Source organism: Monomorium pharaonis, chromosome 7 (assembly GCF_013373865.1).
Source record: "Monomorium pharaonis isolate MP-MQ-018 chromosome 7, ASM1337386v2, whole genome shotgun sequence".
Classification (NCBI taxonomy): domain Eukaryota; kingdom Metazoa; phylum Arthropoda; class Insecta; order Hymenoptera; family Formicidae; genus Monomorium; species Monomorium pharaonis.
Window position 1 is genome coordinate 20,463,689 of NC_050473.1, and position 14,297 is coordinate 20,477,985.

The following is a 14,297-nucleotide window of genomic DNA, read 5'->3' on the forward strand; positions in this document are numbered from 1 at the left end:
TCGGTCCAACCGATATTGGTATATACTAAATCCATATACGGTCCAACCGTATTTTGACAACTATCGACGTGCTCTATCAAGTCAGTCCAACTGACATTGATAGAAATATCTGATTCACAGTCCAACTGTGAAAAAATTTTTATTTACAATCTAAATAGAAAAACAACGTTCATGATGTCGCAATTGACTCATTCACATGAATTGTTGTAACAATTTTTTTTAATTCTGACTCGACAGGTGATGGCCAGGATAGATGCTATCGTAATAAACATCCTTACAGACGAAGTAGCAGGAGAGAACATTATGATAACCACAGTCAACGTGGCCGCTACTTAAATCACAGTGTCAGTCGTGAACGTTATTCAAATGATCGTAGTAGGAACCTCGATCGAACTCGAAGTAGAAGTCGTAACAGCTCATTTCCAAAATGCAGATCACGAAACAGTTCAGTTTCGAGCAATAGATCTTTTGTATCTTCAAGAGTCAAAGAAAGGTTTCGGAGTTCGAGACCTTTCACTCCTATAGATACGACACCAACTGACGACACTGACAATCCAAGCCAATTGATCCAAGCTCCACAGTTAGATCAAGCGGAGGTGCTTCAACCTGGTCAGGTTCCTCATGCTACGATGAATCAAGGACAAAGTCAAACTCTGAAGTCAATAGAATCAGATCTTGATTCCGAGATTCTTGAAGCATTAAGAGAAAGGATTCATCCGGACAGGAAGTTAGCACCTCCTATACATACAAAATTTGTATCTGGAATAGAGGAGATAATTAAAAAAGGTCTCCCTACGGATAAAAAGAAAGTGTTAATCCAAAAATTTCCATCTCCTGAAAATTGTTTAATGATGGATCCCCTCAAATTGAATCCAGAATTAAAAGCCTGCCTTCAGGAATTTATTGCAAAAAGAGACAGTCGAATTGTCGAAAAGCAGGTGAGAATAACTACTAGCCTGGCCGGTCTGTTGAATGTACTCACAAAGATAACAAGTTTCAAAAGTGACGAGAAGTTGCCAATCAAGGAGTTAATAGAATGCTTATGGGGAATTCTACAACTCATAGCAGACCTTCAGCATGCGGAAACCAGCATTCGTCGGAGTCTCATTAAAAAACATTAATGCATCAATGAAAGAGATACTTAATGCAACTACTATTGATGAGTGGCTTTTTGGAAAAAAGTTAGATGAAAAGGTTAAAGCAGCCAAAACTTTGGAGAATTCAAGCAAGAATTTAAAACCCAACATTTATCCAAGCCAAACAAATTAATCAAAAAACTCGAAACGCCTGCTTCGCCGCTAATCATTCAGATCGACTCACAACTCGACGTCGAGCGGGCGGAAATCTTACCAGTCATATCAGAAGCAGAAACAATCCAATTGTCGCTCAACACAACAGAAGGACAACCAACAAGACCAGTCAACCTCGAAGAAACAAGAATAGCGGCGGTAAGTCGATTAGCAGGAAGACTCAAAGTATTCCGGTCATACTGGTCGAACATTACTTCTGATAGACTAATCCTGAGCTGGATTAGTGGATACAGAATTCCATTTGCATCAAGGGCATCACAAACTGTCGCACCCGTCGAACCCAAGTGGTCGATGGAGGAAAGTATCGCAATGCGTGAGCAACTAAATGACCTCCTTAAAAAAGGCGCTATTCGTCAGGTAACTCCAAGTAAAAGACAATTCATTTCAAAAATTTTTTTAGTTCAAAAACCAGACGGATCGTATCGACTAATTTTTAATTTGAAAAACCTCAACGAATTTATTGATACAGAACATTTTAAATTAGAGAATGATAAAACTGTTAAACGACTATTAACTCCCAATTGTTACATGGCATCAATTGATCTTCAAGACGCCTATTATCTCATTCCAATTAGAAATCCAGATCGAAAGTTTTTGAGATTTAAATTCCATGGGAGTTTGTTTGAGTTTACTTGTTTATCCTTTGGATTAAATACGGCGCCGTATACATTTACAAAAATCATGAAATCAGTTATTTCATATTTAAGAAATCTAGGTTATACTTCAGTTATATACCTGGATGACATTTTACTTATTGAGAGTTCAGAGATCAAATGCCAAGAAAATGTACAGGTTACGGTGGAGTTATTTAAAAAAATTAGGATTTCTAATTAACGAACGAAAAAACCACAAGGTTCCTTCAACTAGATGCAAATTCCTAGGAAACATCTACGACTCGGAAAAAATGGTCGTAGAATTGCCAATAGAAAAACAAGAAAAGATAAAATCAAAAATCGATCACGTTAAAGTTTTGAGTCAATGCAAAATAAGAGAATTTGCATTCTTTATTGGAACCTTGGGTGCTTGTTGCACAACTTTAAAGTACGGGAGAGTGTACATGAGATCCTTCGAGCGGGAACGATATTTAGCACTTGAAAATAATAATAACAGTTTTGAAGCTAAAATGACGTTATCATCTAATTTAAAAGAGGACTTTGATTGGTGGAGTAGGCACATAACTAACGCAAAAAATCAAATAAAGAGCTTTAATTCATCAATCGAAATTTTCTCGGATGCATCCTCTTCAGGTTGGGGAGCATTTTGTAACGAATCTAGAGTTAATGGTCATTGGAATTCGGAAGAACGAAATCAGCATATTAACTATCTAGAGTTATTAGCTGCATGGTTCGGGTTAAAATGCTTTGCTAAGGAATTAAAAGACTGCAATGTCTTATTAAGAATAGACAACACTACTGCCATTGCATATATTAACAAAAAAGGAGGTGTTAGATTTCCAAAATTAGCAAAAATTGCAAAACAAATCTGGCAGTGGTGTGAAAGTCGAAATTTGTGGATATTCGCTAGCTACATTGCTTCTAAAGATAACGTTGAGGCGGATATTGAGTCTCGAAGGCTGGAACCTGAAACAGAATATGCTCTGACAAAATCAGCTTATTACCAAATAATCTCAAAGTTTGGAAACCCAGAAATTGATCTTTTTGCCAGTAGAACAAACACAAAATGTAAAAAATACATTTCGTGGAAAAAAGATCCTGGATCTATTGGAATTGATGCTTTCACCATTAGCTGGAAAAAATACTATTTCTATGCTTTTCTCCCCTTTTCAATTATTTTGCGCATTCTCGAAAAGATTAGATTCGAAAAAAGTAGAGGAATTCTGGTAGTTCCGCGGTGGCCAGCTCAGGCTTGGTTTCCGGTGTACATGTCGATGCTTGAATCATCGCTAATCTATTTAAAACCTGATATTAAATTGTTACAATCTCTGGACAGGAAACCTCATCCCCTATGGTTGAAGATTACCCTGGTTGCAGGAATTATGTCAGGAAAGCACTCCAAATAAATAATACATCAACAGAGTCTGCAGACATTATCATATCATCACTTAGCGAATCTTCATTAAAACAATATAATATTATATATTATTATAAGAAAGATTCAAGGTTCCAGCCTTTCTGAGGATCCCAGAATTAAAGGGTTCTTCAAAGATGTTGCTAGGTTAAGACCTCCCAAGGCTAAATATGATTATACTTGGGACCCAAAAATAGTCTTAGAATACCTAGGTAAGCTAAAGTCAAATGAGGACCTTTCCCTCAATGAATTATCAAAAAAATTAGTCACCTTATTGGCTCTCGTCACAGGCCACCGCATGCAAACGTTAGCTTCAATAGATATAAGAAACATTATAAGAAATAATAATAAATATGAAATCAAGATATTGGAGACTATAAAAACTTTGAGACCGGGAAAAGTTCAACCAAACCTAGTAATACCCTTTTTCGACAACAACATGATTATATGCCCAGCAGCAGCATTGACTATGTATTTAAGAAAAACGAAACCTCTTCGGAAAGAGGAAAATCAGCTTTTTATTGCAGTTAAAAGACCTCACAGAGCCGTAGGAAGTCAAACCTTAAGTCGATGGATTAAATCAGTTTTAAATAATAACGGGCTTGATACCTCTAAGTTTAGCGCCTATAGCACAAGGCATGCATCGACATCTGCGGCGGAGCGCAGTGGCGTAAATATAGATCTAATTCTTAAAGCCGCCGGTTGAACTAAAAAGTCTCAAACCTTCGCTAGATTTTATAAGCGTCCTATCGAAACAGATAACGCGTCGTATGCGCTGGCAATTTTGAGACAAAAAAAAATTATTAAATAAATAAAAATATATATATAAAGAAGGCGTGAAACCATTGCAAAAAAAAAAAAAACTTTAAACAGCTACAATTTGATCTCGAGGAAGAGGCGCGAAATACAATTGTATGATTAAACGAACTTACCTGTAAGTGAAGTTCTATCATAATTGTATGAAGCGCTTCTTCCGAAAAGATCAATCCCTCCCAGTATAAACAATCCTCGATCCTCAATAAATATAATTGAGAATTCCCAAAGGATTTACGGCAAGGGCACTTTAAATACGAATGAAAAACACGCCGACTAGAGTAGAAGACGTACAAAAGTTTTGTACTTTGAAGACTGTGGCGACATCGGTATAGAGTAGGGGGATTACAATTTGATCTCTTCGGAAGAGGCGCTTCATACAATTATGATAGAACTTCACTTACAGGTAAGTTCGTTTAATCATACAATTATTTGATAATTTATATGCAACGTTAGAAATGGACGATGGAAGGATAATAAAGATGCTTCATATATGTCAAAAAATTATATATTTTTTATATAATGTATGCACTACATTTTTTATATGTTTATAATAAAAACAATTTTTATACGGATTAAATAACATTGTCTTTGTGTATCCACGAATTGTGTGATCTATCGAATCCCAACCACTTCACATAAACCTGGTCTCCTTTCCTGCGCAATACTTTTTCTACCAGAAATACGTCCGGGTGAGTCGCGCGATGCAACTCATGTTCGTAAAACGTTCCAGAGATAGATGTTCCACGATAATCCTTGAGTAAATAAGTTACGGGATTGGTACGCTGCACCTTAACGATCTTGAACACCTCGGTTGCCCAATTTGGTGTGTAACCTTTCTCGAAAATTGTCTTATACTTGCTCACGCGTACAGAGTTGCCTACTTTGAATTTCGCTGGACCAGCAATCTTTATAGTGCTGTATACCCTATCCAAGAGTCTTTCAGCCATCGCGAGAGTTACATCAACGGGTCGCACACCGATCGTTCGGTGCCGAACGTTGTAATTCGACACGAGACGTGATAACAGGTCGATCCACTTGTAATTACCGTTGAGCGTAAACTGCTTCCACATATCGTTCTTCAGCGTGCGATTAAAGCGTTTGACGACCGACGCCTTCATTACCGAGTACGTGGAATAATGGTTAATGTCATGTTTTTGCAATAGTTTCTGCACGTCAGCGTTGTAAACTCCTTTCCCATATCGGTTTGTAAATTTCTCGGACGTCTGCCGCTCTCTCAAATTATCTCAGCGATAGCGTTAGCTGTCTCGCTTCCACCTTTGCTTTTGAGTGGTATAGCCCACGCGTACTTGCTCAACACATCGATGACGGTGAGTATGTAGTGGTAACCTTTGTTGAAACGTGAGTACGGAATCATCTCGACGATATCGGCCTGCCACAGATTATCGTATCCTCGAACTATGACATGTCTCCGTGGAAAATTTTTTCTCGCTGAAGCATGCAGTTCCTCGACGAGTCGCCGTTTTTTGGAACTAACATTAGATTTCGGTAATTTCATGTTTGGTGTATGGGATGACGTCGATCAACTGATTTGTTTTGACGATACGCGAGTTAATTTATAATAAGGCCTGCCTCGCGAAGTTCTTCGATGATGGACAGCATCTCGTTGTTGTGAGCGTTATGACCAGCCCGATGTGAGGCTTCGAGCAACCGTAGACGATCTACCAGTTCGTTAGGATCGTCCCAATGCACGTAATCGATCACGTTGTCGCTTAGTGTCATAGCGCGAGGTAATTCCTTTCCGATTGCGTCATCGTTTGGCGTCATAGCGCGAGGTAATCCCATTCCGCTCGTAAAATCATATTTTAATAACGGCGCAATTCTATATTTATACTTGTATCCCTTATTGGCTAATAATCGGCCGTGTGTAACGTAATTACGTTTATGCGCGTTTGTAGTATCAACAATATATCTTTGTACTTTCGTTTATCGTTTTTTGTGTAGACTAAATCGTTGGGATATCGTTTAAAGATCAGTTCGTAAAGATCGTGTGTATCAACGTATTTTACATCACCGATAATTATGTGATCACTACTGTTGACGTCAAATTACCCAACATCATACCATCCTTGTCTAAACGAACGCCGTACACAATATCTATAATTTTCTTTTTTTCACCACGGCCGCTGAGAAAATCTCCGATGTACTTTTGACTCAGCGGCCCCAAGTGCTGAGATAACGTTTCTAGACCTTCTGACGTTTGTAATCTGTTCGCGCGTGCGTAGGGTAAACGCGAAAGGAGTGCCGGGATCCGTCCCGATAGAGACGTGAAGTGAGTGGTCAGGAATGCGGGAGGTTCACGGGAGGTGACAGGAATAAAGAGGAGGCGTTGGTCTCACTCACACTTAATTATTTATTTCACAAACGAACGCTCGAAGTGAGGGGCAAACCGTATCTTTTACAATGTGTCAGATATCTTGATACGCCCTGATATTGCGCTGCCTAATCGACGCGGAAATCTTACAGAGCCTCGAGATCGAAGCCCTCGCGAATCCGGAAATCTTGCGCGCGATCCGAAGATCTTGTGCGCAAGGCAGAGGACGTTCGCGGGAAAGATACGGTCACCTGCGCACGGACGTAATACACTTACAACATTCACGCGGATATGAAAATTAAGAATTTCTTGGCAGGAGCGGATTAATTAATAATTCACTCGCACAATCACGGCGCGAATGATCGGGAAAAGCGGAAGTGAATCCCCGCAGCTAGGATCGGCGGAAGACGGGAGAGATCGGCTGGACGATCTGATTTCGGTGCCGGGCTGCGAGAGACTGACGAATTATGCATCGTAAAACAATTACGATCGGAGGCGAGAAAAGAGGCGGTAGGGAACCAATATCGAGACTTATTTGGGCATGGATTTAGACGTGCCCTTTTTTGGACTTGTTTATTTGCATAGTTACCAAGATGCATAGTTACCGGCGATGCGAGCAAACGAAAATTGCGCGCGTGAGGAGCTAGTGACAGCGCCGCGCGAATCGGTGCATCGAAGAAATGAACTATAAGGAGTTCGATGGCTGTCAGGAGCTCTCACTACTCACGGATAAAACAGAACCAAGAAAGAGGAAATGTTAAAACTCTAAAATAATTGTTATAGTCTCGAACATAATCGATTTCGAACGGTTGTCGCAAACGAATCATCGGCGGATTCAAAAACAGTCTCGAGAGCCTTATTTAACGGTTTTGGAGCTTCAATCGTTGATTGTACAGCTACCGTACGCGGTGTGGACGTTATCACCGACGGATCTATTGCGTCGTTGGACGTACGTTGCACCGATGGCAACGGTAAATTCATTGCATCGTTTGACATATATCGCATCCATTTGTTTGATTCACTTAATGCATGGTCCACTGAACTGTCTTTTCGTTTTCTCTTATTTTTTATCACATCCTTCTGGGTGAACGATGTTTCGACGCCTGCGTCATCGACACGCGGTTCGTCTTTTATCGCGCAGACGCCAGAATTATCGACGATCTTTTGCAGCGGCTCGATGAGTGGCTCGAAGTGTTTCTTTACCGCGATATTCTCCTCAATCCTACCGGTCTTCAAAGCGCGATGTTTCTTACGAATCGATTCGCTCGTTTTCTCAATTTCCTTTGCGATTTTCTCGCGCTCACGCGTATCGTTGTTCCCAATCATGTTGACAGAGAGCGTCGATCGCTCACGTTTCGTCCTCAACGAAGTATCGATAACGATTAATTGCTTTGCAGCACCGCGAACTCGTTAAATCCTCTTCTGTATCGCCCGTTAGTAAGTGAGCTATCCTTGTCTATTACTAGGAATCCATAATCACGCCGCCAACAATCATGACATAACGCACAAAAATCATCGTATGACATATCGGTGTTAACATGATCGTTGTACACGTTTTAGGTTGGTACCATCCTGTTTAAACAGGATCAGCAGGTTTGCGTTCTTGCGTATAAGATGTTTAGGTATTCTCGCGTATAACTGACAGAGATAAAAGCAGTCGACGTTCGAGTGCCGACCCATCGCAAAATACTCTCTCACGGCATCCTGCTTGTCGCACGCAATATCGTCGAAGATGAAAATTGAGTTTGGACGCGCTTCATTCGGCAGAATGACACAGTTATTGGAGAACGTAAAATAGTTAATTTCATTCATTGATCTTAACAAATTCTCCAAATATCGATATTTTGGGTGTTGCAAAGATTTCGAGTACACGTACACGTTCTCGAAACGTACACCGTGCGGACATTCCAACAAGTTTATTATAATGTTGGTTTTACCGCAATTCGATGGGCCGCAAATAATCGCACGTATGGTAGTAGGCAGCATCGCACTGTGCTTGCGCCTGTCTCCGTCATCACCCATTAATCGCAACTTGTTATCGTAATTCGTAACTCATATCGTCAACGGCTGTCGCACGAATCTCATGTTTTCGGAATCTGTTTATATATGGAATCGAACGACCTATTTATAGGTGGGTGAGTGCAACGTATGCTGTATATGAGTATGTGTGTGAATGTGGCGTACGGATAGAGAAAGCGTAAAGAAAGAAGATAAGCTCATCGCGGCGCGTATCAATGGCCGCGCAAAGAAGGAAGATAAGCTCGTCGCAGCGTGCATCAATGGCTGCGCGGGCGTGACGCTATACCTCGCAATGGTTGGGTGTGATCGCTGTGTTTATCAATGGTCGGGCGTGACGCAGTTTATCACCGTGCGTACCAATGGGCGATTCTATTGAAGATGACTGCTAAATTAATATTTAATTAATGTAATTCAACGTAAATTAACATACATAATGTTTTTTATTGTATAAAATTAATACATTACTACATGCGTTTAAAAGAGTTAGCAACGACTCAACGTTTTATTCACGTTATTAACGTTTTAACATACTTGTAACGTTCGTTCATGTACTTCTTACGTTCGTTCACATATTTTCCACGTTCGTTCACATACTTTCCACGTTCGTTTACGTACTTCTTATGTTCGTTTCACGTTCGTTCACGTACTTCTTATGTTCGTTCACGTACTTCTTACGTTCGTTCACATATTTCTTACGTTCGTTTGCACGTACAGCAACAATAAGAGTGTACACACGATACATGAGTTTTCACCGAGCGTGCCACCAGGATATAAGATATCGGAAAGGATATGAGATAACCACACAAATCATTTATCTGCCAATCATCGTGCGGTGCATTACGGATCTGACAATACGCGCCGTCGATCAGAACGGACGATTACTTGATTTTCGAGGAGAAGAAATCACCATCAGACTGCACGTGCGACGAGACTCATACGTACAATCCGTTTGCCAACACAACGTTCGGGCACAGCGACGAGATACGAATACCCATATACCAACAGGATCTGTACACATTGCCGTTCGAAAGTTTTCTATACATCGAGGGAAAAATGACAATAAAGAAACTAGCCGAGGGATTTTCGGTGGTATTGGGAAATAATTGTGTCGCGTTCATGTTCGATGAGATTCGATACGAACTCGACGGTGTAGAAATTGATCGCAACAGAAATGTTGGAATAACCAGTACACTGAAAAACTATGCAACGGTGTCGTCAGACAAAAACGTGATTCTGAGGAACGCCGGATGGATTTCGGGTTGGGACGTGGATGGATACTTTAATTTTTGCGTACCACTCAACATGTTGTTGGGGTTTTGCGAGGATTACAGACGCGTGGTGATCAACGCTTGTCATGAGTTAATTTTAATACGCGCGCGTAACGATAACAACAGTCTGATGGGAAGTTTGAAGTTGGAATCCACGATTGATATATTCAAGATACAATGGCGCATGCCTCACGTATTGCTGAACAAGATACATAAGTTGTCGATGCTACTCTGGAGAGCGGACGGTACCTGAGCATGGCTTTTCGTTCGTGGGATCTGTACGAGTTTCCACTATTGCAGCAAACAACTAAGCATTCGTGGGCCATCAAGACCGCTACTCAGCTTGAGAAGCCACGATATGTTATTTTTGCTCTGCAGACGGGTCGAAAGAACATTGTGTCCGAGGATCCAAGCCGATTCGATCATTGCAAATTGACAAACGTGAAACTGTATCTGAACTCGGAATGTTATTCATACGACGATATGAACTTGGATTTCGATAAAAATAAATGGGCGATTCTGTACGACATGTACGCGCGTTTCTGCAAGGGTTATTATGGATACAAGTATCTCGAGCCGAACCTCACCACTTTAACTTTTTTACTTAACGGTCCATTCGTAATCATCGATTGCGCTCGACAGAACGAATCGGTCAAGAGCGCAACCGTGGACGTGCGCATAGAATTTGAATGCAAAGAGAATGTGTCGACGAATACCACCGCGTACTGCTTCATCATACACGACCGCGTGGTTCAGTACAACCCATTGACAAACGTTGTGCGTAAAATCACCTAACAACTTTGTACATTAAAGGAAAGGGGGATAAGACGATATATAACTCTACGACGCATCGAAGTCAATCACATTCTTCTTGATAACAACAGTCATGTCTGCACCAACGTTTGTAGATCTGCAAGGTTTCATCGTTGAAGAAAAATTTATCGTTAAGGAATTTGTCTCTCTCAAAAATGGATTTGAACTCACCCACTACCTGTTTACACCAACCTATCCATGGGAATGCCTTACCAAGGCAGAAAGATGTCAGGTGGCATGGTTGAAAGTGAATCATCATGGAATATTATGGGAGGATGGATTAATTCCGCACAGCATGGCTAGGAGTTTGATTACAAAGGCAGTGATGGGTACAACGACGACTGATGATGAAATTCTCGTGTATGTCAAGGGACATGAGAAACGAGAATGGTTGCATGATTTGCTTCTGGACGAGGCGAGACAGGAAGCTTACGTCGAAAATATCGAGACGCATTACGAAGACATAGAACCTCTAAACAAGTTGGACATTATGTGCACTTTACGATGTCAGAATCATGTGAACAATTGTGCTTTACAAAATGTATTTAAGCTGTTTAATTGGTGATCTAAGAATAAAAAATAAATATATATCGTATCCATTTTTTACATTCTTTCATCCCCTCATATTTTCCTTTTTTCCCTATCTTGTTTTATTTATACAATAATTTTTTAACTTAAAACTATATAGGAAAAAAATAATTCTAACAATATCATTTTTTATACATTTATTTTGTTATATAAAGCATAACTTACAATATGATTCACAACGTAATTAGCTTACAGTTTACAAGACTGGTTTTTTTTACACATTTTACTTGTCATATAAAGCATCATATACGATATTATCAAAAGCGTAAGCAATTAGCTCACACTCTACGAGATATGTTTTATCATATTTTTTACGTAATAACTTTGCAGCGTCGCTTTTATTAGTGATATGATTTTGACGCAAAATAGTAATAAACTTCTTATATTTATCGCTTACGCTGTACGTATGTTGATCCAATTGATGACATACATAATCAACACAATCTTCAAGTTTGTATAGGAACAGTAAGGTTGACGGTTTCATGTACATGTAATTATCATGCAACACCAACTTTATAATATTTTCATCGCGCATTTTTACAAGTTTTATAATCAGATCGCAAACTGCAAATCTTGAAAATACTGCACAAATCGTTGTGCAGTCAAATAAAGTTGACTGCACAAATCGTTCAATATCCACCCGTCGATCTATAAACGTTTTCCATGTTGCGTATGGCAAAATTATTTGATTGCCCTTGTTGTCACCAAGCAGTATTTCCACATAGGATATAGGTCCCACACCGATTGCAATATCCAAATATTTGTATGTTGTGGCGGTCAAGGCGTATCTCCTACGCAAGATGCGAGGAGTATAACGCGGCTGTGATAATGCTCTGTAAAAAAGCATATAGCGAGCTATAGAAAAAATATAAAATATTAATATGAAGAAAATTTTAAAAATTATAAAAATACTTACGATTTATCATACGCCTCGTTCTGTTGGATCGGAACGTAATAGTTCATGTTGTACGTTTCTTTTCGGGAAGCTTTGAAGTCCGTCTTTCACCGATCAACTGAGGAGCAACGTTGTTGAGGAGGTTTTGCTGTCCGTCTTGTGACATGCGAGTGATGCGGTATCATTGTCAGAACTCTTCTTATATTGTACACCCTCTCTCCCTCCCACAAATTTCTTAGTCCTTTGTCTCAACTAGAGCACTCATCACACCCAACAAAATTACAGCGTTGCCAACGTTTTAGCTAGATCACGTGATCATCGAAAGCCAATCACGTTATCGCGAAACATGTTGCAACATGTTTAATGCATGAAACGCTTATTGCAACGTTGCTCCCCCCCCCCCATCTAACACCCAAAACAGGGAGGGGGTAAAAGGTAGCATTTTTTTTATATCAATACTCCTTATAAAAACATATCAAGTTTTCTAAAAACATATCAAGTTTTTTCAAAGGCACCGTAAAATAGTTTACGTCTGATAAGCGGGATATCAGTTTACTTCTGATAAGCGGTTCTTCCCGCAGCCCCAGGTGATGTCACCCATCCCCGCCGTAACACCCCCCGCGCCCACAAGCTCCCCCCGCACACCCGCACCCCCCTCGGAGCTCCAGAGTTAGAACTCCCGTAGTATTCCTACTGTTGTCTCTTAAGCAACCGGGTGCATTGCCCGGTGCGACGCCCGGTATGTTGGCCGGGCGATGTCCGCGCGCGAGGTGTCATTTGACACCTTATATCGCTTGCGACATTTCTTGTGTGAGTGCATCACACCCACAATAATTTCAATAGTAAGTTTATATAATTGTTTCCACATTAATCTGTTTTATCATGCTTGTAAATTTTACGAACCAGATAATAAGTAAAAAATAAATAAATAATAAGTAATATAAATGTATAGAAAACCACATAGTACGTATTTTATAAAATTTTCGTCTTGTTTATTTCAGTACCTTATTTAATTTTTAGTTTGTCTATATTTCTTAATTTAAATTACGAACTTAAACTGTTAAAGTAAATTATTTTTAATGTAAAAAAAAAAGAATAAATTAAAATATTCTTCAAAAATGGTTTATATGTATAACTTTAAAAAATTTTCAAGGAAAGTTTATTAATTTTAGATAAATTTACTATTATATTTTGTAATTAAACGTTTATATACATTATATTTTTTAAATGTATTTTAATTCGGTGTTTTATTTTTTACATGTTATAATTGATATAAAAATACAATTTCTTTGTAGAATACTTATAATTTTCAATTGAATATTTCGCTTTATTTTCTAAATATTCTGTAATGTGTAACACAAGTACAATTATGACATTTCTTTTTTGTTTAGAGCATATAACGACACAGATATTACAACACTTATCATAATCTACCATATATCTGAATTAATACCACTCATTAGTCAAAAAGGCGTATTTCTTATATTATTGGAAAAAATATAATACAAATACTTGTCAAAAATTAAAGCACCACCATTAAGTAAAAAAAATATTTATTACCAGAGATGATAAATTTCATGTTAGAAATGTTGAAAAATGAAAATACTTAGACAGGTAATTAATTCTTAATTCTTAACTTTTATTTTAAGAGTTAATTATATAATTGTTAGTTTGAAAAATATATTTTGTGTTTTTTAGAAACAAAAGTTGCTGCGGATCTTATTTTAATCTTACATTTAATTCCGTCTAAAAAATATAAACAATATGGAAACAAGTGTTATAGGGCCTTAATTACTAACACAAAATCAAACACAATAAGACTTTAGTATTAAATTATTATAATTCTAGAGCATAAATTATTTTACCTGCTATTTTTTTAAATATTTTTTACTTTATATTTCCTGACCCGGGAAAAAATATTCATATCTCTTCATAAATGAGCATATATATTTGGTCACGTCTGGTCATATATGAAAATTGGCCAGATATGATAAAAAATAATTTAGTAATATTATATATTCATGTTTGATCAGGTACGATCAGGCACGAACAGACATATTCGTATTAAAAATATCCGTCCATACACAATTCAATCTAGCCATAATTTGATGACCTCCAACATTATTACATTAATTTATACAAATTTTGATATAATTACATATAATTGCGTGTAGTAATTTATCACTATCGGGAAAAAATACCTCTTATATGCTCTTATATGCTTATAT

General features: G+C 38.5%; 1 protein-coding gene across 1 annotated transcript; it reads left to right on the forward strand.

The window, feature by feature from the left end:
- The first annotated feature begins 10,028 nt into the window (after window positions 1-10,028).
- Window positions 10,029-10,568, forward strand: LOC118646554. The gene has a single exon (XM_036289695.1). The coding sequence runs from the start codon at window positions 10,029-10,031 to the stop codon at window positions 10,566-10,568; it is 540 nt and encodes a 179-aa protein (XP_036145588.1).
- The last annotated feature ends 3,729 nt before the right edge of the window (window positions 10,569-14,297 follow it).

Excerpts from the sequence above, each read along its gene's own strand:
- LOC118646554 (XM_036289695.1), top strand. The coding sequence starts at position 10,029 with ATGGCTTTTCGTTCGTGGGATCTGTACGAGTTTCCACTATTGCAGCAA.